Source organism: Thermochaetoides thermophila (assembly GCF_000221225.1).
Source record: "Thermochaetoides thermophila DSM 1495 unplaced genomic scaffold scf7180000011806, whole genome shotgun sequence".
Taxonomy (NCBI): Eukaryota; Fungi; Ascomycota; class Sordariomycetes; order Sordariales; family Chaetomiaceae; genus Thermochaetoides; species Thermochaetoides thermophila.
Window position 1 is genome coordinate 1,077,656 of NW_006383023.1, and position 21,491 is coordinate 1,099,146.

The following is a 21,491-nucleotide window of genomic DNA, read 5'->3' on the forward strand; positions in this document are numbered from 1 at the left end:
CTACCGTTGCGACACAATCTTCGTATCGATGTTCAGTGATGGTTGTCTTTATAAAGGTGCGAGTCAACAGGGGGAATGTCTAAGCAGCGATCATAAACAGGAGAGGGTGCATAAAATCCCCAGTATCTCTTAACAGTTGTAGTGTCACATAGACAGCTGTGTTGCGTAGCTAACTGCTAGTAATGACGTGATTCTAAGTGTAGGGCCGACATTTAACTGAAAGATAATATAACTGAAGACAATAAACGCCCCTTCAGTTATTGAGAAGTATAGTGAAACATGACTTTGGATCATTGTAGACAGCTGGTAGTTCGTCACTGTAGGTTCTGCGTACGCTCCAAGATTGCCATGTAAAATAAACATGTTTAAGAATATGTTTTCTAGCATCATGATAGTGTTGAGAAAGTTTTTTTTACCCATAAAGTAATCCAAAAACTACAAATTTTGATTCTTAATGAGCCATTTACAATCGTGACCTACTTTCTTAAACAGCTAACCTGCTTTGACTGGGCTGCAGGGATAAAAATAAGCCCCTGAGCCAGTTTGAGGCCATCAAGACCGGACAGAAACCACCGTGTTTTCATTCACAACCCTTGTTGTCATGCTACTCCTTAGGTGAAACATCTTCTATCAGCTAGAGGGAACCTGTATTCCATGAGATTTGGATTAAGTAGTATCTGGCGGCGCATGTTGCTACTTCCGACAATCCTGGCACGATAACGCTGGCAACAAGCCCTTGTAGCGTTTGGACCGGGCCACTCGCGCATCCCCAAAGCTATGCCATATCTTTTGCTGGCAGCTCACTGGCCAAGTTCTGCCAGTATACTATCTTTGTCCCAGGCCTTGACATCCTACCTCACCCACTCACCATCACCAGCCGACCTCCCACTCTAACGGACAATCGGCCCGCCGGGAGATTCAAGGCGAAATCCTTCTCTTTTTTCTGAAAAATTATGTGATGTATCGATTAAAGAGGGCGTATGCTTGTCAGAAAAACACAGCACACGGCAATCTTGTGTCACGTTCGGATTAGGTCCAGCGTTTGCAGGAGTACATTAGCAATCTTGCTGCCTGGTCCTTCCCTGTCCCTGAGGCTCTGGGCCACTGACGCTTCCATGAAGCAAAAGGCTTGTTTGATTCTAGTCAGCTTGCCTGCCCTCTGATAGCTTACGGACTGAAGAGGGGTTGATAATGAGCCTTTGCTCGATGGTGTCTCAAGACACTGTTCGACTGGCGAACGTCTTTGGTGGGTTGTGAAATTGCTGAGCAAATAGAACCCTGTCAAGGCGAAAGAGATGCTGTGGGCTAGTGATGTCTAGAGATAATGGAAGCCTGATGTGAAGGGACGCTGCCTACAACAGGTGAACAGATTTCTCTGTTCTGTCTGAACTTGAAACTGGTTTTCTCTCCACATTCAGCATTTTGCTCCAATAGATAAAATGCCGTGGTGTCTTGACGCCGCAGCTGTGCTTTAGGAAGTAGGTCGAAATGGAGCCGCCGGGCCGCCAAAGACAGGATGTTTCAAGGGGGCGGTGGTCAAAGTAGACGGTCACAAAATGGTTTGTACCTGACATATTCTCTGAGGAAATGTCTCCACCATAGAGTTAGACATCGATCAGCCATCGTCATGAAGAGTATGTGTTGTAGGCAAAAGTTTCAAGCCTAAAGAGGGCTTTAGAAGTACTTTGTACAAAATGAAAATTAACAGAAGATAGGCTTGTATCTCACCGCATCGCTCGATTAAGATAGCGATAGAATGTGGTGTGGCGACAAGGGGGGAGGGCTCAAGGGGTGATTTGTCAGCCAGGAAGTTCGTACTGGAAGATCATAATTACTAGCAATGGATGCGTGACTCCTCGAGAGACCCCATCTGCAAAACTATGATCCTGAAGATTATTGGCTAGGTAACAGGATGGCACATTACTTACGGACCAAATTCTCTGAAGCCAACTGGCATTCTGGTAGTGACAAGATCATGACTTGGTGTTCCAAGCATTAAAGTTGAAATGAGTACCTGTAGTTTACTAGTTTCACTCAGCTAGGACATATCCAAACATTCTGACTATTGTCAAACCTTACAGAACGCGGTGGAAAGAAATGGCACTCGACAAAACAGAACTCGTCCATGCTTGCCCTTTGTCTTGGGTGGCCCCAATAGGTACTCCAGGATCAAGGAGAAAACTGCCCAATATCATCGCCCGCGGCTTGCCAAAGAAGGGGAAAAGAAAGGCGAAGTTGTCGGATTAAAAACCTGTCAAAGCATCAATTCAAGGGGTAGTTGGAACTATTCTGTGGAACAGGGTAAATTGCTCAGTGACGTATATAAGACTCGAAAAAGACGTATATTTATGTGGAAGAAGCGACTCTTCATCACTAAGGCCCTTTACAGAGAAGAGCGATCAGTTTTGATCGTGTAAGCTCTGTCATGTAATGTCAGCTGAGCAACCAAGCATTGAGTTGCAAATAATTTCAATTCAATCTTGTATCAAACGCATACAACACGCCAGAAGTACTACGTAGAGGTATCATTAACTCACTTGTTCCCGTCCTATGGGTGACAGACAAGGCAAAGTATTTCGCGCCAGACAACTCCTGTTCCCAAAGCCCATCGCTACGAACCCATCAGATCAAACCGAGACCTATATCCTAAGAAATGAGAGTAGAAATCGAATAGTAGCTGTAACACCAAGGGTACTCCAGAGGACCAAGTCCTCATGTTCATAACTTGCCATGCCTCGCCTTAAAAATGGCGACCTTATCGTCGTAAAACAAGATCTCCCGCAGCTTGAACCTCAGTCTACCTTTGTTTGGATCCACAAAGCCGTCATCATCGTCGCTTGCGCCAGTGCCGTCATCTTCTTGCCCTCCTCCGCCGAGCTCGCCCGGATCACTCGCCACCGTACTCTCAACCTCACTTTCCTCATCCTCGTCATCGGCATCGTCGTCATCATCCTCATCACTAATTTCTTCATCATCATCTTCGTCTGAATCTTCATCCACAAATTCCCCATTCTCATCTTCCTCCTCTTGCTCATCATTCATCAGCAGATCGTCTGAGTCGTCGTCGTCTGAGTCGTACTGCTCAGTCGTGGGTGTACCGGCGGGATTCGTGCTTGAAGTAGCGCTTCCGTCCTGGCCCAGGGAGACTGGTGCAACGCTATCACCAGAAACACCATTCTTGCTACTCTTGCCTTTTCTCTTCCGACCGCCGTTGTCACGATATTCGAGGATCTCGAAGCACTTCTGCGCAATGCCAACATAGCAGAGGCTAACCTCGGGACGAAGGGTAATGATGTCGAGAACTTGGAGGGCCAGCTCCTTAGGCTCAAAGCAACTGCGATCCGGGAGGATATGAGGATACTCATTAACTTGAGGAATGTGCAACGAGCGTAGCTGGGGAATGTTGGGTAACCTCTGCAAAAAGAAATGCTAAGATCAATGTTAGTTGATGACCTACATGCACGGTAATTTGTCTTGGGACTTACCCAATCCCTATAATCAAGACAAATAGCCAGCTCCCGCAGATTGGCCATTCTTCCACTGGTAATGTAACGCACCATCTCCGTGCTGGGGATCCATCTTCTCCACCTGATGCTGGAACTATCGGTAGCGGCCGTTTGGTTGGGAAGGGCAGAGCAATCAAGGAGCAGCTTCTTCAAGCTGGCATAATGCTTTTTGATGGCCCCCTTAAAGATGATGTCGATATCGACGGGGTGTGTAGCGCGCCTGCGATCTTGCAAGAAAAGAACCTCGAGAGTATTTGGCGCGAGCGTATCTCTGATGAAATTGATAAGAGAGAGCGTGGTTGTGTCTGTGTGGATATGCTTGAGTGCCAAGTGGTATTGAAGAGGACCATTCGAACGCGACGGCTGGCCGTTGAGGTCAACATTGACTGGGGTTGGTTGAAACTGCTTTCGTAGCATCTTCCACAGACTATCATGCTGGGCACAGCCGAGCAAGGTCAGAGAAGTCAGGACTGACCAATCGAAAGCATGTCTGCACACTTGCAGCGAGAGGGCAACCCGTTCTAGCTCCAGGGTATGTAATTTTAACTTTCCGTCCAAAAGTTTTCTCTCCGGACAAGGTTTGCTCGACGTTGCTTCAGATGATCTGGGTTTAGCTAATAAATCCCCATTCGGTAGACTTGTTGCAATTTCAGCTGATGCTGGCACGTCGTTTTCCTTGTCTTCATTGTCATCTGTGGACAATGTGTGCGCAGCCAACGTTGTACTAGCAGGAACAGTTGTACCATTAATCGTGGGAGCAGGCCCTGTAGCGGGTTTCTTCCTTTGCCTGTGTTTCCGGATGTCATATATCTTTCCCACGAGCACGCCCAAAACACCTCCTAGTCTCCTCTCTCCAATCCTGCTTTCGCCAGGCCACCTGGCTTCATGATCCACTTGTTTGAGGTTCGGCCCGTCCCATGTCTGTGCAAAATCACGTCCCACAGCTCTGAGTGCAATGCCGACTCTGAGCTCTTGCAGCGTATCTTTCGAAGTTTCGATGAGGGTGGCCATTTCATCCAGATAGCCAATTTCATCAATGTCGAGAACCGTCAAGCTTTTAAGTGGTGGCAGGCAGCTAAAAGTCGGGTATTCACACCGGTATTCGGAGTATTTGATCGGCTCTAGACGCACAGGTAAATCGGCTTCAGGAGGTACCAGAATGCCGACAGGTGTGAGCTGGCTTCCCGGAGGAACTAGGGCAGTAGTGGTTGCCTCTTCGTTGGGATCATACTCGCCATTTCCATAGATGTCGGAATTATCGTGCCAGCGAACCCATACACGATTCAAGCTGGTCTCTTTGCCTGACGGTCCCCCCAACGAAGCCAGCGCCATAAAAACCTCAGATAAAACACCAGTGGGCATGTCCCAAATAAATGTCTCGAGGTTCTTCATTTTCCGTATAGCCATGGCTACAAGAATGCCGAGCATCCTGCCGCTCTCTTTTGATATATGGTAGTCAGATACCCACTCAGGGGGGCCATTGCCCAAAGAGAACTTCCTGCAGTACTTCGCATAGTTGTTGTCTGTGAGCTTGGTGAGGCCGGAAGAATTGTAGTATTTCCCATGCGACTTGTGAATCGTGTGGGCAAAAGAGCTCCCTAGACAAAGTGTTGAAAGACCGTACGTAAGAGCATCGACGCTCTTGCCTTCGGAGCCACCACTCTGAGGTTCAGGCCATACAATATCGAAGCGTGAATAGATCAAGGGGATGGCTAGGTTGTAAAATGCTGAATGGGTCAGGGCAAGCGCAGTGAGGTCGGTAGTATGCGTGAACTAGCAAAAGGGCAATGTTAGCAAAACGCTCTAGGGGATTGGTGTAGCCAATTACAAGGCAGAGCCAGGATGACAGCAAACATGCCTCTTTGGCGATCATCTGAAGGATATCGACGGGGAGATCCAGCAAGTTGAGCGGTCGTTTGCGCTCGCGCAGCACGCGCAATTGCTCATCTTTTCCTTTTTGCTTAAGGTAGTCTGATACTGCCTTGCTCGATTTCTCCTGGACAGCCGCGGGATGCGCGGCTGAGGTGTGGGATGAGTCCATTATCGAACGGTGGAGACCGAGTTCGGCTCAGTTGATGGATGCTCAGAACCACATGCCCGGGAAATGGGTGGCCACGAACAATCTAGCGCGAGAGCACAGGAATAGGGCGAATTGATCTGGGGAGATAGGCAGATAGCAGTGTTGTTGTTTGCGGCTGCGTTCTTGACGATTGCGTTGACTAACTTTGGGATTGATCAGGTAGAAGGCGAAGGGAACGATGCGTGAGGAACAGTTTCAGATGGGAGATGATGTGGATGGTTCTAAACCGCAGCTCGTAAGGTGTTATGTGGTGACATTTATCAAGCGCAAAGTATCGTCGCAAAACTGCCTACAGAAGGTACGTAGACCAAAATTGAGTGCAAGAGCGCTTTCTTTTGTTTTAAGCTGTTAGATTGTGTAGCCTTGATGAAGCGGGCGTGGCGGTTTTGATCGATCACTGCTGTGAAGTTGGGGGTTGTCACTTGCGGGAGCTCCAAAAACCGCCGGCCTCCTGCAGACCTGGACAGCCCCAAAGCAACCCGCTTGGTGGGTTCGCCCCCTCGTTGGTGGAGCCTGCAAGGCTGCCTAGAGAATGGCATGCATTTTCATTGGCTAGCGCTGCTGGTGGAGGAGTACGTACTCGATCGCAACGTCGAAGTGCGGATCCATTAAAGTGGGCTTGTTCTGGATTTCGTCATCTGTGCCTTTTATCAACTTCTGCCGCTTCTGTCGTCTTGATCTAAAGCTTTCCTCCCGTCAAGACACCGCAATGCTCTTTAACCTGATTCCAGTAAGCTGCAATGTATGTTCGTCTACGACTCCATACTCTTGCACAACAGTCGCCGCGTGGATATGGTGCATAGTTTGCACATGTACAATTATAGTGTCATGGGTACAGGCACACACTCTCATAATCAGTAATCCACACCTTGGCAGGTATTGGATCTGGATGCGCTCGACCATGACAGATTCAGGTTACCTTATCGTTGTAATTCGTTGGCGACATTCTGCTCAGGGAGTGGCTATTCAGATGGAATCCCATGCAGAGACTCTCCCCTGCGCCAGCTTGCCAGATAGCTGCCGCAGACCCTATGATCATGTAGACCATCTGTGCTGTGAGAGTAGCAACTCCCAAGAAGTATAAAGAGCAAGTCGGGTTCTCCAGCTACGGGGCAATTACCGAGCGTAGTTCTCTTCCAACTCGACGAACAATGCCGAGGCATCGGCCCTGACTTTGATTACCGAGTATTCCAAGACAGATCCTATCGCAGACCTAGTCTTCGAAGAATACTTACCCAGACACAAAACAGAAGAAACATCCGCAGCAAAGCCTGGGTCAAGTTCCAGGTTTGGTTTGTGCGTCAGGCAGTTGCCCCTCCTTGAGAAAACATCCACCCGCTCTCGCTGTTCAGCTCTCTGCTCCCCGCCGTTCTAAAACATGTGTTGCCATCATGTATCCGCGGAATATTCGCAAGCAAGAACCTCAGAACTGCTGCCATATTTCCTCACAAGTCCCTAAAAACCAAGCTATTACTGATTAATATGCCTATAGCAAAACTACATTTGTTCTGTGTACGTGACTGAGTGATCTCCACATTTCCCCCTCGTCACCCCAAGTCCTGCAGTGTGGTCTTGGCACGGCTGAGCTGCTCGCGTCCGCTGTTGAAGCCTGTCCCAGCGACTCGGCCTTGTCGCGTCGTCATCTCTGCCCGACCATTTCCACCAGCCGCACGCTGGTTCTTGTCAACCCAAAGGGGACCACGTTGCCCCAAGCAAGACGTAAGTACATACCTGCTTTTTTTCCGAGAGTGGGTGCACAGTTGTTTGCGAGCAAGTGCTATGTGTCGTTCCTGTTTGCAACCGTGTCATGCAGCAAGGCGGTTGTCATTGACCAGCTGCCGCGCTCTATTCAACCCGCCCACGAAGGTTTCTCCAGGCCCACTCAAACCGGGCCATTTCAAGCTCGCCTATCTGGTTGCAATACTTCTTTAATTACAAATGAGGCCCTCTTGTTGCGCTGCACTCGCTGACACCGCTATCTCCAGCCCAGCTCTCCTCGCGTTCTTCAGCAGCATCTACCTGTTTAGAGACAGAGGATCGGTGACGGCGTTATCCCCACCGATACAGATACTTGCCTAGAGCCCCACCCACAACCTGGAACGCATCGCAGTCACTGTTGCAGCCACCACGAATACGGACTAGGTGTGCTCCCTCGTCCTTTATCGCTGTCACACCACCCTATCATACATTTAGACCGGGAAACCAACATCTACGACGAGCTTCCAGTCATCTACGACTACCCACGATCTCCGTTTTGCCCTACTTTAGTCAAGTCACAAAGCTATCGACATAGCTCTCGACCGTGGCAATGGCTTCCTTTCTACATGGTCTCTGGGAGTCCATCTTCACCCCAGGGCCAACTCCGACCCTATTAGTGGCTACCAACGTCACATTTGCTGCGCTGCAAGTTATACTCGCTCTGTTGCTCCTCGCAACATGGAGCATCCATTTTATGGTGCTGTCAGTGTTATGCGGGGGCCTCTGGGCAGCCATTAACTGGTTCGCTCGTGAGTTGAAAGAGCATCAACGACAGGATGAAGAGAAAAAACGACGCGCTCTGGCTTCCAGAACCGCTGCGGTGACGTTGTCGTCTGATGATAGCGAGACCGAGGTCGAGGCTGCGCCAAAGTCAACGGCTAGTCTGCGCAGGTCGGTCCCCGCGCCGGCCTCCGCGCCAGCAGCGACGAGCAGCGAGGTGGAGCCGACGGAAGCGCATGGTGAACTCAAGCACCGGGCCGTTGAGGAGAGTCCTCGACTCAGCCAGGGACAGAAGAGCTGTGTTAGCACGGAAGACGAATGGGAAAAAGTGTCGGAGGCTGAGAACGAGAAGGAGAAATAGAGGAGACCATTTCTGCAATATAACAGCTATGAAAGAGGCAAGGATCAGAAACCGAGATGGGAGGGTGGGGTTGAGGAGTTTGTCGAGCTTGTATGTACACAAGGGTTGTTGATGGGTTATGTCATCCTCGGAGTTGGCGCTGGATAGCGCGCATTAACTTTGTATTGATCGTGCTATGGTCTGTTCACTACCCTGTTTAACAACAGCATGCGCACGAAATACATCGGTGGATAGGGGGAAGACCTCCAATGCGATTTGACACTACCGCCAGTACTCTTAACTAATGTGCTAAAAATGCCAACAATCTTGCTGTTGTTAACAGCAAAGTATGTCAAACATCCTCCTACCAACTGGTGCCGTTTCCATGTTTGGATCGTTCATAGGTGGGCACCTTGAGAGCTGCGTGGGGTTGTTGATAAGCCGTCGGCCCCGCCGTTCCGATAACGTAAGTAATGTAATAATACATCAACCACACGGTATTTATAGTCATATGGACAACCACGTGACATCCACTCCTGCGCCTTGTGGCGCCAACCAACCGCAGTAATTGAGCTCCATTGTACCCAGTGGCGGGCTACAGCCGCTAGTCTCTAAAGAAATTACACCCTCGAGGACGGCGCGTCAACTCTTCGCCTATCCAACATCCCCTTCTCGACACGGAGACCGGAGCTGTCGCTTTAACAATTCAGCAAGATGAAGCTGGTTAGGTAAGCTCAACATTACTTTTTGTTAATTTGGCTCTTTTGCGCGCGCCCAAGTACCGAGTTAGTACCTTCAGCCGCCGACGACGCGTGCCAAAGTCGTTCGCTCTTCAAGATTAAGACCGACTAACTGAAGCTGCGGGCACACCGAACATACTCCATCTTCCCTCGATACGCTTGTCGAGATATCTCAGGATCAGAGCTGACTTTACCGCCTTTTCCTGAAAACAGATTCCTTATGAAATGCGCCAACGAAACCGTGACGATTGAGCTTAAGAATGGTGCGCCGCTCATACAATCTGCACCCCCGTAGCCCTTAGAAATGCTAACGTCAGTGACTGGGCAGGCGCCATCGTCCATGGCACCATTGCTTCCGTCACTCCGAAGATGGACACGGCTCTGCGTAACGTCAGGTACACGCCCAAGGGTGAGGAGCCCTACTCCGTCGAGTCTCTCACCGTCCGCGGCAACACTATTCGCTACTACATTCTTCCTGATTCTCTACCTCTCGACACGCTACTCATCGATGACGCGCCGAAACCCAAGAACAAGGCTCGCAAGGAGGCCGATCGTGGCAGGGGCCGCGGCCGTGGTAGGGGAGGCCGTGGCGGCCGCGGTGGCCGCGCCCGCGGCCGCTAAAAAGACGAGAAAGAGGAAGAATCGCCGCGTTTCTTTTCTTTCGGAAGCAAGGTGCTGAAGACAACGAGATTCAGTAGGGGAGCGGCGTTCGGGGGAAAGGCATAATGGCTTCTTCGACGACTACTACTGCTTCGGGCTTCGGGGTTGTGGGCACCTTTAATGCTGTCTGATTGGTACCCGCAAAATTAACTGGTTGATCGGGAGTTAGAGGAGCAGATCTTGCGGGGTGATTCTCGTGCGCGTCTGAAAGCTGTGGATATGGGAATTTTTTTTCGGCACGTCTGGAAGAGCTTCGGTCAGCTCAAATAGGGAATGGAGGAATAAAGGGATCTGGTTACAGAACTTTGGATCTGGGGCAAACGCCCTCGTGGCTTTATCCAACCATTACATCTTGAAACGGCAGACGGGTCACTGCGGGCAAATTTTCCGGTCAAGTCCCACAGTGTACAGCGCCGTCCTCGTCGAGAGGGACACCGCTGGTCCCTATGAACTTCGACCACCTCTCAAGCATAAACATCATTCATAATCTATACCTCATATAAATGGCCCCTGCAAGCTCATATGCGCGCAGCGAATACTATACCTACTCGTATCCTTATATATCCCTCCATATCCTGACTATTTGCAACTTTTCCCATCCAGCTTTCTTCCCACTTGTCCCAACCGTCTCTGCTCGCCATCCATTAGGGCCACCTCCTTCCATACTCCTTATCTTCTTCTTCACTTCCTCAGGCTTATTCTGTGCACAAAGGAGTAAATATGCGACACCCCTAGAAGACAGCACCTGCGGGAGCTGTGCAATCAACCGGTCGGTAACCTCCATGCCGTCCTTTCCACCCGCGTAGGATAGCGCAAGCAGACAAGAGTCTTCTTCGTACGTTGTTGTCGGTTTCCCTGTAGCTAATGATGTTGTAGTTGTGGGGAATACCTCTGGAACCGAATCGGTTGGCACATAGGGAGGGTTGAACACCAATACATCCACCTCGCCAGGGCGCAGGGCGCTCGTCAGGTCCCCTTGCACCGCGGAGAGAAAATAGCCAGTCCCATCTTTGTATCCATTGCCCTCTCCTTGTCCTGCCCCTGTTTTCTTAGGAGCCATGGCCTCCTTAACCGCTTTTCTGACCGTCTCCCCTGTCGCCTTGCAAGCAAACCAGTTCACGTCAACGCCCAGCGTGACGATATCTGGCCGTGAAAACAGAGTTTGCGCATGAGCGGTTAGAAATGCCAGGACCACTCCTGAACCGGGGCCAACTTCAACGGTAAATGGTGAAGGCGTTGTTATTGCTTCAGTACATTGGCAAGGAAAGCGAGAGGCTAGGAAAGCCGTTTCAGATGGTGATGAGAGTGTATCGAGGAGCAGAAAGGAATCTTCTGCCGGTTCGTAAACCCGATCGAATGGGACATGGGAGGTGCATGGTGTTGGGAGCATGGTTGGTAATGAGAATGGCTGGCTTGAAGGACAGGTAGTGTTCTGGTGGGATAGGAGGTGTGAGATGTGTTTGATGTAACTGGGAAAATTTGGCGAGTTGTGAAGGTGGTGAGTGGAGCACGTGACGATAATGATTGAGAAATCGAAGTTTCGGAATTTTGTACTGAAAACCGGTGAGAAAGGAAAGCCTCGAGCCTGAATAATAATGGTTTTGGTTTGGGAAGAGATATATTGCCATGTTGTTTGGGAAAAGGTGTGAAGTCAATCCCAACTACTCGAAGTCTCAGAGATGATCTTCAGTTGTCGCCGAACTGTCCCTGTATCACTTTTCCCTTGGCGAACCGGAATAATTCTACGCAGATCGGAAATAAATAATTTAAACACCTAGAGGTCAATAAGAAGCCAAGAAATGGCTCGCTCAGTTGTAATATCCTTCTCTGAGTGAGATTAATGATACTCATCAGCAAAGGGTGAAGGATCTCATTCCGAACGCTTCTTGGATCTAGATCCACCACAATTCTGGCCCGCTCAACTTTGAATCCATGATACCAGATAGGAGCTTAGCAGATTGGTCTCTTCGTCTCTCACATTGTACAACAGGTAATGTCGCATCCCGGGTCGTCCTTGCTTGGTCCAAACCCCCAACGAAAGCCATTCCGAATACCAGTGACCATTCTGATCATGTTCTTGTCATAATTACCACAGAGATCGCTGTCATCGAGAACATCAATACGAGTTACCATGGACGAATACAAGGCCAAGATAACGGAAATTGTGCGATTGGGATGTACTCACCACTGAGGGCAAGGCTGGCCCTTTGCCACCCGCCGCGGCGGCAGCGGCTTCAATCGTGCATTGCGAAACTCTGGGCAGTTGTTAAATCCCATTCCCGGAAAACACGGGTCAGTGATGACGGCCCATCTGTGTTTACAATGAAAGTCAAGGTAATGGGTGACTTGGCACATGGTTGGTTCTCTACCGGGCTGTCTTCTGGATCACAGGTTCTATAATGGCGAAGCTCCGTTTGCACATAGAATTGCAATGGGATGGCAGTGGTTAGCTCAGATTTCCCAGTGGTCAAAGACTGGGGGTGTAAAGGATTCAAAGTCTCAATGTCGGTGAGACTGGGAGGCGGAAGGACCGTTGTCGGCTGCGCTGCTTTTTTATACCCAAGGACTCAAAGCAGGTGTCTTTGCACTCTATTGGCAAACGATAAATGCCCCGAAAACTTGCAATTAGATGATCCTTTGTAAATGGGACTTAACTTGACAAGCATGTGTCCCCGAACTCCAATACCTTGTCATGCCATGATAACATGCCACCTATGCCCCCACAAAAGTAAGAACACATTTCACATCTGCCTTGAATTTCCCACGGAAGGCCTAGTTCGCCTTCTTTCCATCTCGTCCTCATCGTCATTACGCTGCCTCGCCGTTCCACTATCCGAGCAAGGGCCACAGCGGCTACAGCTCTTCTCCCGCTGCTCAGTTGCCAGCCGCTCCAACAATACTTCTAGCCGTCTCAGGCCCTCTTCGAGAGCATCCATTCTTGCAGCCAGATCGCCATGGTCTGCAATGTTAACGCCTAACCCCTCCATCGTCGATTCCGGGTCGGTGTCAAGCGGAGTGCCGGGCATGTCAGGTCGCAGAGTCTGAAACGGCGCCATGCTATCACGCCGAGTGGTAAGTCTGCGACGAGATGGCTGAGGCTGCCGTGTATCAGCCGTCGTCTGCGTGGGCGATTCAGTAACACCGGAGCCAGTGATCTCCTGTTGGCGACGTTGGTTCTGCTCATAGTATTGCCATTGCTGGTTTTCCTGAGAACGGATAATAGGTGAGGAGTTCTCCCTCGGCGTACCGGGGCCTCGAGCGACAAACTGCCGGCGAATAAGGTGGCGGGTCATATCATCATCAGCAGTAATTTCGTTGAGCACTGAATCAGGCACAGGCACCTCGAAGACCGTAGAGATATCGCTGTGTGTGGTGATTCGCCAACGATCCCAAAAGCGACGACGAAGTCGAATAGTCGGTTGTGGATGTAGTTGATGGTACTTTGACAGAGAGAGGGTTGCTGTGCGGGAGAGTAACGGGATTGTTCCACCGCTGGAAGTGCTAGCGTTGGCGAAGGGAGCCCAGCGCGAGCGGCGTTCGGCGAGTGCAATTAGAAGCAGGATCGGTAAGTTGATCAAGCGTACGCTGGCAACGTGAATTTTGTGGAACCAACGAGGAGAAACAATAGCTCGAAGAGGCATCAGAAAGAGGATGGCCAAGATGTTGAAAGGCGGCGGATAGGCGAAGATAGCATCACCCTTTACTCCCTCAAGGGTCATAACAGCTCGGCGGAATTGAATCTCCGCAGCCGCATTGGTAGCGATGTGACTGAAGGTTGTTGAAAGCATCGACACGAGAATCGTGAGGAAAAGAGTGTTGCCGAGGAAGGCGAAAGCAACCATTAGGGACGGGCCGAGGATTTCATGGAAATCAACCTGATATCGTTAGTGGCCACATGTGTGTGAAAAAGCAAGAGGGGGACCAACTGAATGTTGGATGCCTGAACCATCAAGGCCAAACCAGATATATATCATCCATTTACTGATGGTTCTGTGAACCTGTTAGTATTTAGACAACTCTGATAAGAACCTGACGACACTTACGCCGGCGAGAAGTTGCCATTCCCTAACCAGGTCAGAGAAAGCAAGAACCCCACAAAGCACCAAGCTGCCAACAGACTCAGCAGGGCAAAGTCTGACATCATTGATCGCAGAGACAGAAAGACTAGATTATCTGAGAGGATGTTGAAGGCAAGACGCGGCACCAGCACTGGGGCACCCAGAGCCAGCACATCTAGGGCCTGCTGAGCGAAAGACGATTTGCCAGCCAACCAACCGTAAAGGCGGATCATGAGGTAAACCCAGTAGATGAGCGCAAATGTGACATCGAGGAATGACCAGAGATTCTGGGCATAAACGTCCCTGAAAGCCTATTAGCAAGCCAATTGGAGGCAAGAGCCGATAATTCAGGATCTACATACCATCCATGCTCTAGCAATGTCGCAAACTGATCCAACACCCAGCCAAGAGCATACACAGTAAAACACACCTCGAGCTTGCTTAGCCGTGTCCCATCTCTTTCGCCCATAAACAACAAGTACAGACACAAGAGCAAGATGAATTGGCCGATTTCAAGGTAGTTCCGGATGCGCGGCACCAGAAGACGATACTGGTTCAGCAAAGGAGCCTTCCGAGGGTCGTAGAGCGAGATGGGTCTCTGCTTGTAACGGTCGGGAAGGATGTCCATGAAACTGGACGGCGTGTAGACGATGCGACCATCATAAATGGCATCCACGATCTTCTGACACGCCGTGCTGGCCAGGAAAACACGAGCCTCACTCAGGATGGCGACCTCCAGGGCAGGCATTGTGCCCCGATGTGGCGACGCCGCTGCAGCTCCAGCTTCCACACGAACATGTTCAGGGGCGTTTTGGAACGGCTCGAAGCCGGCGATCAAGACGTGCGCCAACACAAGCAGGCCATTTGGGCCTTCATTGTCTTCGTGGAATCGGCGCAGTATGCGAGTAGCAATCAGCTCGCATAACATTGCGCGAGTGTAATTGACATTTTGGCGGTTGCTGAGGTGCGACTGCTCGCTAAGGAATTGGGCGCGATTGACCAGCAGGCAGTAGACGATGGAGATATCATCTTGCTCATACAACTTGTCCACGAGGGGTCGGATGACGGACACGTTCAGCCGTACATCGCGTAGCTGCTCTAATGAGAGGTAATCCTCAACCACAGAAATGATATCGCGGCGAATGCGATGGATATTAGTATAAACGGGCAATCGGTGATGTGCCGCGACGGTGTCTCTGTCGGTGCCATGGCTGTAACAGCTGAAGACATCGCCCTCAAGATTGTGCGAAAAGGCGGCGCGCTGGGAGCTGGTAAGCAACGGTCGCCGCTCGAGGGGTTCTTGGATGCGAATTGCATGTGATCCCGCGCCAGGCCTGACAGTCGCACTGGGGCCGGCCCGTCCGGTGCCGGAGTCAGGATATACGGCCCGAGGTTCATCGTCATGCCGGTTATTTTGGCTGTTGCTGCTGTCAATGATGCTGCCGTAGTTTGGTATGTCTGGGCTAGGGCTCGGCGGCCAAGCCGGACCGTTGTTCATGTCAGATTATCTCTCAATTTGGGCTTCGTTCTGAAGTTTGTGAAATGCGAGCTGCTTTCCTCTGATTACGTGGCTTGTCTCAGCAAGAAGTTAGGGTTGGCGATCGATGGCAACAACACGCCAAGCAGCGCTGACACAGAGAGATAAGAGACCAGATTGGTTCGAGAAAATATATGAGGCGGGGGGTCTTCCATTGGCATTTTCTCTGCGTTGTTGGCAGATGCCAAAAACAACAGCTCCAATGGATGCTGTGACCACATGATATCATCCGTTGGATGTAGATCAAGATGATTTGCAAGATTGTTATCCTTGCGGCAGCTTTGACCAAGTGAACGATGAGCTTGACTTCAGATGAATGTGAAACTCTGTCTCCACTATCCAGCCCTACCCGCCTCAGGAAACCAAACTGCCTATAAGTGGATAGGTAGAAGGTAGCTCAGCATGCAGCTTGTTAGACAGCTGGCTGCTCAAAAGGCTCATTATTCCCATTCACTGTCATCAAAGCGATTGACTGCTGTTGAATTAAGCATCAGGCATACCGCATTCTGGGCTGGCTTCAGTTAAATGGCGCACGGGTCAGCTTTTAAAAAGCAGAGGCAATGGTGTGGGTGGACTGCAGCATGAGCATCACATGTGTTCCTTTTCCGTGGAGGAAAGCAGGCTTGTGCAAAGTTCGCTCTGAATGACTAACCATGTATCTGATACTGTTTTGATCATTGCGGCAGTACAAGATGGGTCTACTCGAGCTGATTATCTGGGTTTCAACCCCTCTCTGTACTGCAATGCACGGATTGTGGAATGGGGGAGGCCGATCCCCACCAAAGTTGGATTTGCCCAGAGACCTTTTCACAAAACTTCCAATACTACTGCCATCATGAAGGCACTCGCATTGGACTATGGCACATGGTTGTGTATCGACACTGATACAAAGGGAATCTCGCGTTGATGCGCAACTCTTTTAAAGAGCAGCTGTCTATTGAGACTTGGAAGAGGCAAAGATCCCTTGAGCAGTGTTAGCAAGACTCTTCTTTCCTCATGTTGGCATGTGGCATATTCAGGAACTTACTCTCAACATCCGCCACGCTCTGCTGCAGAATCTTGTCCAGCGCCTTGGGGTTCTCCAGCTCCTTCTTCACCTTGGCAATGACAGCCTCGGCGAGCTCCTTCTGCTGGCGCTGCTTGACCTGACTCTCGTAGCGAACCCACGAATCCAGAACGTTCTTGGCCTCGGCGGCCAGCGCCGTGCGCTGTTCCAGCTCATAGGCCTCAGCCTCTAGGCGGGCGGTTTCCTACCAGCAACCTATCAGCATCCCACTTTGTCTACTCGTTGCTACCCAGCATTCTCGTCTCAGCCTACCTTGGACACCTCGAAGAGGGACTTGGTGATCTCGACGACCTCGGACATCTGCTTGACGTCCTCGATGCGGTTCTTGACGGCCTGGGTGTGGTCGGCACGGGCAGCGTTCAGGATGTTCTTAATCTTGTTGTTCTGCGACTCAGCCCACTCCTTGTAAAGAGGACCGCCATACTTGATGAGACCAGTCCAGACGCTGAGTAGGCAAAAGGCGATGACCGTCTCCTCGTTCACGACGTAGTATTCGTTGCTGAGCGCATAGATGGACAGACCGGCCGCGGAGGAGAGGATGGCCGTCTTAGACAGCAGGTTGCTACCAGGAAGAGCATCGATGATGGACTGTGCCTTGGTCTTTGGGTCCGTGGTGGGCACATTAGACTGGGTCGACTGGTTGCGCGCCGTCACGAGGGACGAGACTGCGGGGAGGGTGCGCGGAGAGATGGTCGGCCGAAGGCGGGCAGCCCCTGGAGGGAGAAGGTCAGCAGGCTGTTTTCGCGGTCAATTGGCCGGCGAAAAGCACGGTTTCTCACTCACCGACAGCACTTCTCGCCAGACGCGACGCCATTGTGAGGTGCGGGATATCAAGCGGGTGACGGGGCTGGGTCGTTGTCGGGAGCTGCAAGGAACGCCAAGTGCGAGTTGAGGTTTTAACGGAATACCTTGGCCCGGCTCTTTGCCGTGCATGTCACGTGATGTTAAAGTTGACTTTCTCGGGCTCCGATAGCCGATAAGCAGCTTTTTGAATCTTGGCAGCCTTGAAATTTCCCATCTGGAACCAATTTGTGCTGTCGCTCCATCAACTGGCAAAGACCCCACTTAAATTTTGCGACACAGCGACTCCTTCCAGCGCAGCGGTCGCGACATACGCCACGGCGAACCAGGATTCAGAGCTGTGGTTTCGTAGCCTTCATATTGCAATGCCTAGCGCCGTCGAGACCGTGACCAAGGCCTCTACCAAGAGGAAACGCCAGGAGAATGAAGACGAAGGCAAGAAAAGAAGGAAGTCTATTAGCAACGGCGACAGCGAAGCCCAGAAGCAGCACATCAAAAACCTCGAAGAGCAGATCGCCGAATCCAAGAAGCACTACAACAATATTGCTAATCTAATCGAGCTCGCGCAAAAACATGATGAAGACCCAAAGTGGAGTTTAGCTGCAGCCGAAGCACTTTGTCGTGTCTTCGTTCGCCTGCTGGCTGCCGGCAGCCTGGTGAAGCGAAAAGATATCTCAGAGAAGGATGCTACCATTATTAATTGGCTGCGCGACCGGCTCTCAGACTATGACGGTGTTCTGCTCTCAATGCTTCAGAGCAAGAAATTAGCTGTCCATGCCCTTGTTCTTGCCATGGCCGTTCTAAAAGCGCAAGCCCAACACTTGACGGACCGTGAAGAAGCCATCTTCCCCCGTTCCTTTTTCCTGGAGATCATCGCCGTTGTTCTCGAGTCCCCAATTGAGCATTTGCGTGGGCATTTCTCTGAGAATTTTGTCAAGAAATATGATGATATTCGGTTTTACACCTTCGAAGCTATCAAGTACGTTCGCCGTCGTATCTCTAGTTGCTGGTTTTTACTGGTACTAACGTTATACAGGCACTTCTTGACAGAACGAGAGCAGTCGGTTGATGAAGATGTACGAAACAACGTCTTTAATCTGTTGCTCTCTATTGAGGATGTCCCAGAATCAAACGACTCCCTTGAGAACTTTTTTATCGAGCGCCCCCCAAAAAAGAAGCATCCCCTCCTTTCCCTTTCCCAGCACAAGAAGCAAGCACAAGAAGCTTGGTTAGCCTTCATGCACCTGGGCTTGAGTAAGGAACAGAGGAAGAAGGTTTTGGAAGTCATGTCAGCCTCGATAGCTCCCTGGTTTACTAAGCCGGAGATGCTGATGGATTTCTTGACGGACTGTTACAACTCGGGCGGCTCCGTCTCTCTGTTGGCTCTCTCTGGCGTTTTCTATCTGATTCAGGAACGAAACCTCGACTACCCTGAGTTCTACACCAAGCTTTACTCGCTACTTGACGCCGATATCCTCCACTCCAAGTACCGGTCCCGTTTTTTCCGCCTTCTCGACACCTTCCTGGCATCTACCCACTTGCCTGCTGTATTGGTAGCCAGTTTCATCAAGCGTCTGGCCCGCCTGGCACTCAACGCCCCGCCAAGTGCGATCGTTGTTATCGTGCCATGGTTCTACAATCTTTTCAAGAAGCACCCACTTACAACGTTCATGATGCATCGTGTGCCGCGAACAAAAGAAGAGAGGGAGAAGTTGGAAAAGGACGGGTTGGATGATCCTTTCCTGCCAAATGAGACAGATCCCATGGAAACTCGTGCTATCGACAGCTGTCTATGGGAGATTGTGCAATTACAGTCTCATTATCACCCGAACGTGGCCACCATTTGTAAGATTATTTCGGAGCAGTTTACCAAGCAGGCGTACAACCTAGAAGATTTCTTGGACCACTCCTACGGAAGTGTAAGTTTCCTTTTTTTCCTCAGCAGATACAATCACCGCTAACTGGTTTGCAGCTTCTTGAGGCCGAGATGACGAAAGAGGTCAAGAAGCCTCCTGTCATCGAGTTTATGATCCCTAAGCATATATTCACAAAGGCTGCTCCAGAAGAGGAGAAGAAGGATAGTCTGCTTGTTAGTCTTTGGGATTTCGGCTCCGGCTCAGCGTAGATACTTCTTTGTTAGTTGTTGAAAAATATACCTGATACCCACGGGTTAGTTGTCCTAGTTTGCTCTGCTGGTCCATATTTATTTCCTGGTAGCTCATTCACATGACAGTCAAGCTTTGCTATATATATCTTACAATGAACAGGCGGGAAGGGCAAGGCAATTTTACACAGCTCACCTTTTTAAACCAGATAGAACCCTCCGTCGAAAATTTATGTTCATTCAGCCTTGATGTTACGTTCATGGACTGCCGTGATTATGTAACACCTGTTTGGTACATTGTGATAGTAGTTAACAAAGTTCAAGACCCTTGATCAGGACAAAGATCGGTCTGACTTGAGCAGGCTGAGTCAAGAACTGTGCCACTTCATCCCTCCAACTTTCTCTCCGCTGGCCCATCAAGCACGAATTCAAGTGGGTTTCAACCAGCAAGACAATCTCCTACCGCCGGCCGAAACTACCTAAACTTCGGGATCAAGGCCTCAACATCTACGAAAAGCCCACCTCTTATTCAATATTTTACTCACAGGGCATTCACTCTTATATGCCTCGCTTACTGTATTGACTAAACACTCCTTCTGCCAGCTAAGAACCGTTTGGGGGAGAGAAGCAGACGAGGTGGATATTCTGCCGTTGGTGTCCTTGGCATAAGCCCTGAAAACCCAAAGACATTTTTTGCTGCGCCACTAAGGATGTCGTTGCCTTCTCAGTCTCAAGCTTTGTAGATTCAGGCTGCAATAGTCAAGATGATTTACCTGATCCCAGAAGAACAACGATACCTGTCCAGCCACCGCATTGCAGTCGTTTTACAGTGTTACAGAGTATCAAAGATCAGTGATCGACAGCAAGCACTAGATGCTATGTTACGAACTCAATGACCCGGATGGATTATCTCCGCAATGTTCTACCCATGATTACGGCAGGGCTTATGTTTCAGCTAGAATCGTCCTCACTGTGCTTGCTTTCTGACTGGACCGAGCCAAGTAATTGCATACAGCCATTGAGCACAGCCATCTACTTTCTGACTGAACTCTTCCCACGGTTTTTTTAAAACAAGAAACGGTCCTGGTTTTGTCATGAAAGGGGGGTAGGAGTCATCTTCATCATGAACAAGGAGGCACGTATCAATCCTGCAACTCCCAACAAGAGGGAGAGGCCTGTCTGTTCTGGGTAACCCGTGCATCTCCAACACTAATTTGATGGAAGTTTACGGTTTACCTCGCACCTAAAGGCTAAGGCACTCGCACCTAATGTACTATTGTGGCAACACACAGGATGCAGCTCCCACTTGAAATCACACCCCTCACGTTGATCCTGCAGTCCCATCGCATCTAATGTTTACCTCCTCACCTTAACCACGTGAGGACCAGCCTTCCTATCTTCTTACTCAAACCTCCCACGAGCCATTCCGCGAAGACCCTTGCCCTCATCAACCCCCGTCCCCCGCAGTGAAGCCCAAGTGATTGTGTTGTATTGCGCACGGTCGACTCGGCAGCCAAGTTCTAAACACTGGAAATCTGGATCAAAAAATGCCCGTTCGCATCATCTCCCCACCCCAGCACCACCCGATCGGGTATCTGATCGTCGAGCCCGGCGGCGTCGCGGCGCCGCGGCGGCAAGACGGTGGTGGTCCCACCCACGAGCGACCCCACGCTAACCAAGGCGCCGGCGTGGGACGTGCACGAACAGGTATCTTGGCTCGGAGCGGGGCCGTGTTAGGTAAGGTTCAGGTATGATGAGAGGAGCGAGGGTATGTGGGAGTTCATTTCAGCGCGGGGTGACTGATAGCTGCAACTGTTAGGGGCTCTGGTGGGAAGGTTTGACAACGAGGGGGAGGGGCGGTGAGTGAAAAAAAAAAATCGTAGGTCAGGGTAGAAGGGGCAAACAAGCAGGCTCTCCACGTTACTCGGTATTTTTCACCCTGCCGGTGGCGGACACCGACATTGTCTGATCCGGCCCGGCCGCTGCCATCTTTCGGGTCGGCATCCAATGTTAAAGTGGACAAATGGAAGGTAGCAAACAAGCAGAGAAGGATGGAGGTGAGTCATATCAGGAGGAAGCCCCTTCAAGACCCCTCCCTTCGTGATCGACGGGGGCGCCATG

At 50.5% G+C, this 21,491-nt stretch overlaps 8 protein-coding genes across 8 annotated transcripts; 4 read left to right on the top strand and 4 right to left on the bottom strand.

The window, feature by feature from the left end:
• Nucleotides 1-2,718: 2,718 nt before the first annotated feature.
• Nucleotides 2,719-5,547, bottom strand: CTHT_0003310 (uncharacterized protein; the record flags this gene model as incomplete). Its single annotated transcript, XM_006690815.1, has 4 exons — nucleotides 2,719-3,429; nucleotides 3,486-3,941; nucleotides 4,332-5,279; nucleotides 5,335-5,547. The coding sequence occupies 4 exons, from the start codon at nucleotides 5,545-5,547 to the stop codon at nucleotides 2,719-2,721; spliced, it is 2,328 nt and encodes a 775-aa protein (XP_006690878.1).
• Nucleotides 5,548-7,894: 2,347 nt separating this feature from the next.
• CTHT_0003320 (uncharacterized protein) lies at nucleotides 7,895-8,425 on the top strand (the record flags this gene model as incomplete). Its single annotated transcript, XM_006690816.1, has 1 exon — nucleotides 7,895-8,425. The coding sequence occupies one exon, from the start codon at nucleotides 7,895-7,897 to the stop codon at nucleotides 8,423-8,425; it is 531 nt and encodes a 176-aa protein (XP_006690879.1).
• A 693-nt stretch (nucleotides 8,426-9,118) lies between these two features.
• CTHT_0003330 (putative small nuclear ribonucleoprotein) lies at nucleotides 9,119-9,765 on the top strand (the record flags this gene model as incomplete). Its single annotated transcript, XM_006690817.1, has 3 exons — nucleotides 9,119-9,132; nucleotides 9,358-9,407; nucleotides 9,473-9,765. 3 exons carry the CDS (start codon nucleotides 9,119-9,121, stop codon nucleotides 9,763-9,765), a joined length of 357 nt encoding a protein of 118 aa, XP_006690880.1.
• Nucleotides 9,766-10,360: 595 nt separating this feature from the next.
• Nucleotides 10,361-11,194, bottom strand: CTHT_0003340 (uncharacterized protein; the record flags this gene model as incomplete). Its single annotated transcript, XM_006690818.1, has 1 exon — nucleotides 10,361-11,194. The coding sequence occupies one exon, from the start codon at nucleotides 11,192-11,194 to the stop codon at nucleotides 10,361-10,363; it is 834 nt and encodes a 277-aa protein (XP_006690881.1).
• Nucleotides 11,195-12,545: 1,351 nt separating this feature from the next.
• Nucleotides 12,546-15,360, bottom strand: CTHT_0003350 (uncharacterized protein; the record flags this gene model as incomplete). The annotated part of the gene is made up of 4 exons (XM_006690819.1): nucleotides 12,546-13,679; nucleotides 13,848-13,869; nucleotides 13,962-14,165; nucleotides 14,225-15,360. 4 exons carry the CDS (start codon nucleotides 15,358-15,360, stop codon nucleotides 12,546-12,548), a joined length of 2,496 nt encoding a protein of 831 aa, XP_006690882.1.
• A 973-nt stretch (nucleotides 15,361-16,333) lies between these two features.
• CTHT_0003360 (NONE-like protein) lies at nucleotides 16,334-17,279 on the bottom strand (the record flags this gene model as incomplete). Its single annotated transcript, XM_006690820.1, has 4 exons — nucleotides 16,334-16,362; nucleotides 16,427-16,649; nucleotides 16,718-17,178; nucleotides 17,249-17,279. The coding sequence occupies 4 exons, from the start codon at nucleotides 17,277-17,279 to the stop codon at nucleotides 16,334-16,336; spliced, it is 744 nt and encodes a 247-aa protein (XP_006690883.1).
• Nucleotides 17,280-17,631: 352 nt separating this feature from the next.
• On the top strand, nucleotides 17,632-19,391 carry CTHT_0003370 (uncharacterized protein; the record flags this gene model as incomplete). The annotated part of the gene is made up of 3 exons (XM_006690821.1): nucleotides 17,632-18,245; nucleotides 18,303-19,185; nucleotides 19,239-19,391. 3 exons carry the CDS (start codon nucleotides 17,632-17,634, stop codon nucleotides 19,389-19,391), a joined length of 1,650 nt encoding a protein of 549 aa, XP_006690884.1.
• Nucleotides 19,392-20,917: 1,526 nt separating this feature from the next.
• Nucleotides 20,918-21,233, top strand: CTHT_0003380 (uncharacterized protein; the record flags this gene model as incomplete). The annotated part of the gene is made up of 2 exons (XM_006690822.1): nucleotides 20,918-21,107; nucleotides 21,190-21,233. The coding sequence occupies 2 exons, from the start codon at nucleotides 20,918-20,920 to the stop codon at nucleotides 21,231-21,233; spliced, it is 234 nt and encodes a 77-aa protein (XP_006690885.1).
• Between the last annotated feature and the right edge of the window lie 258 nt (nucleotides 21,234-21,491).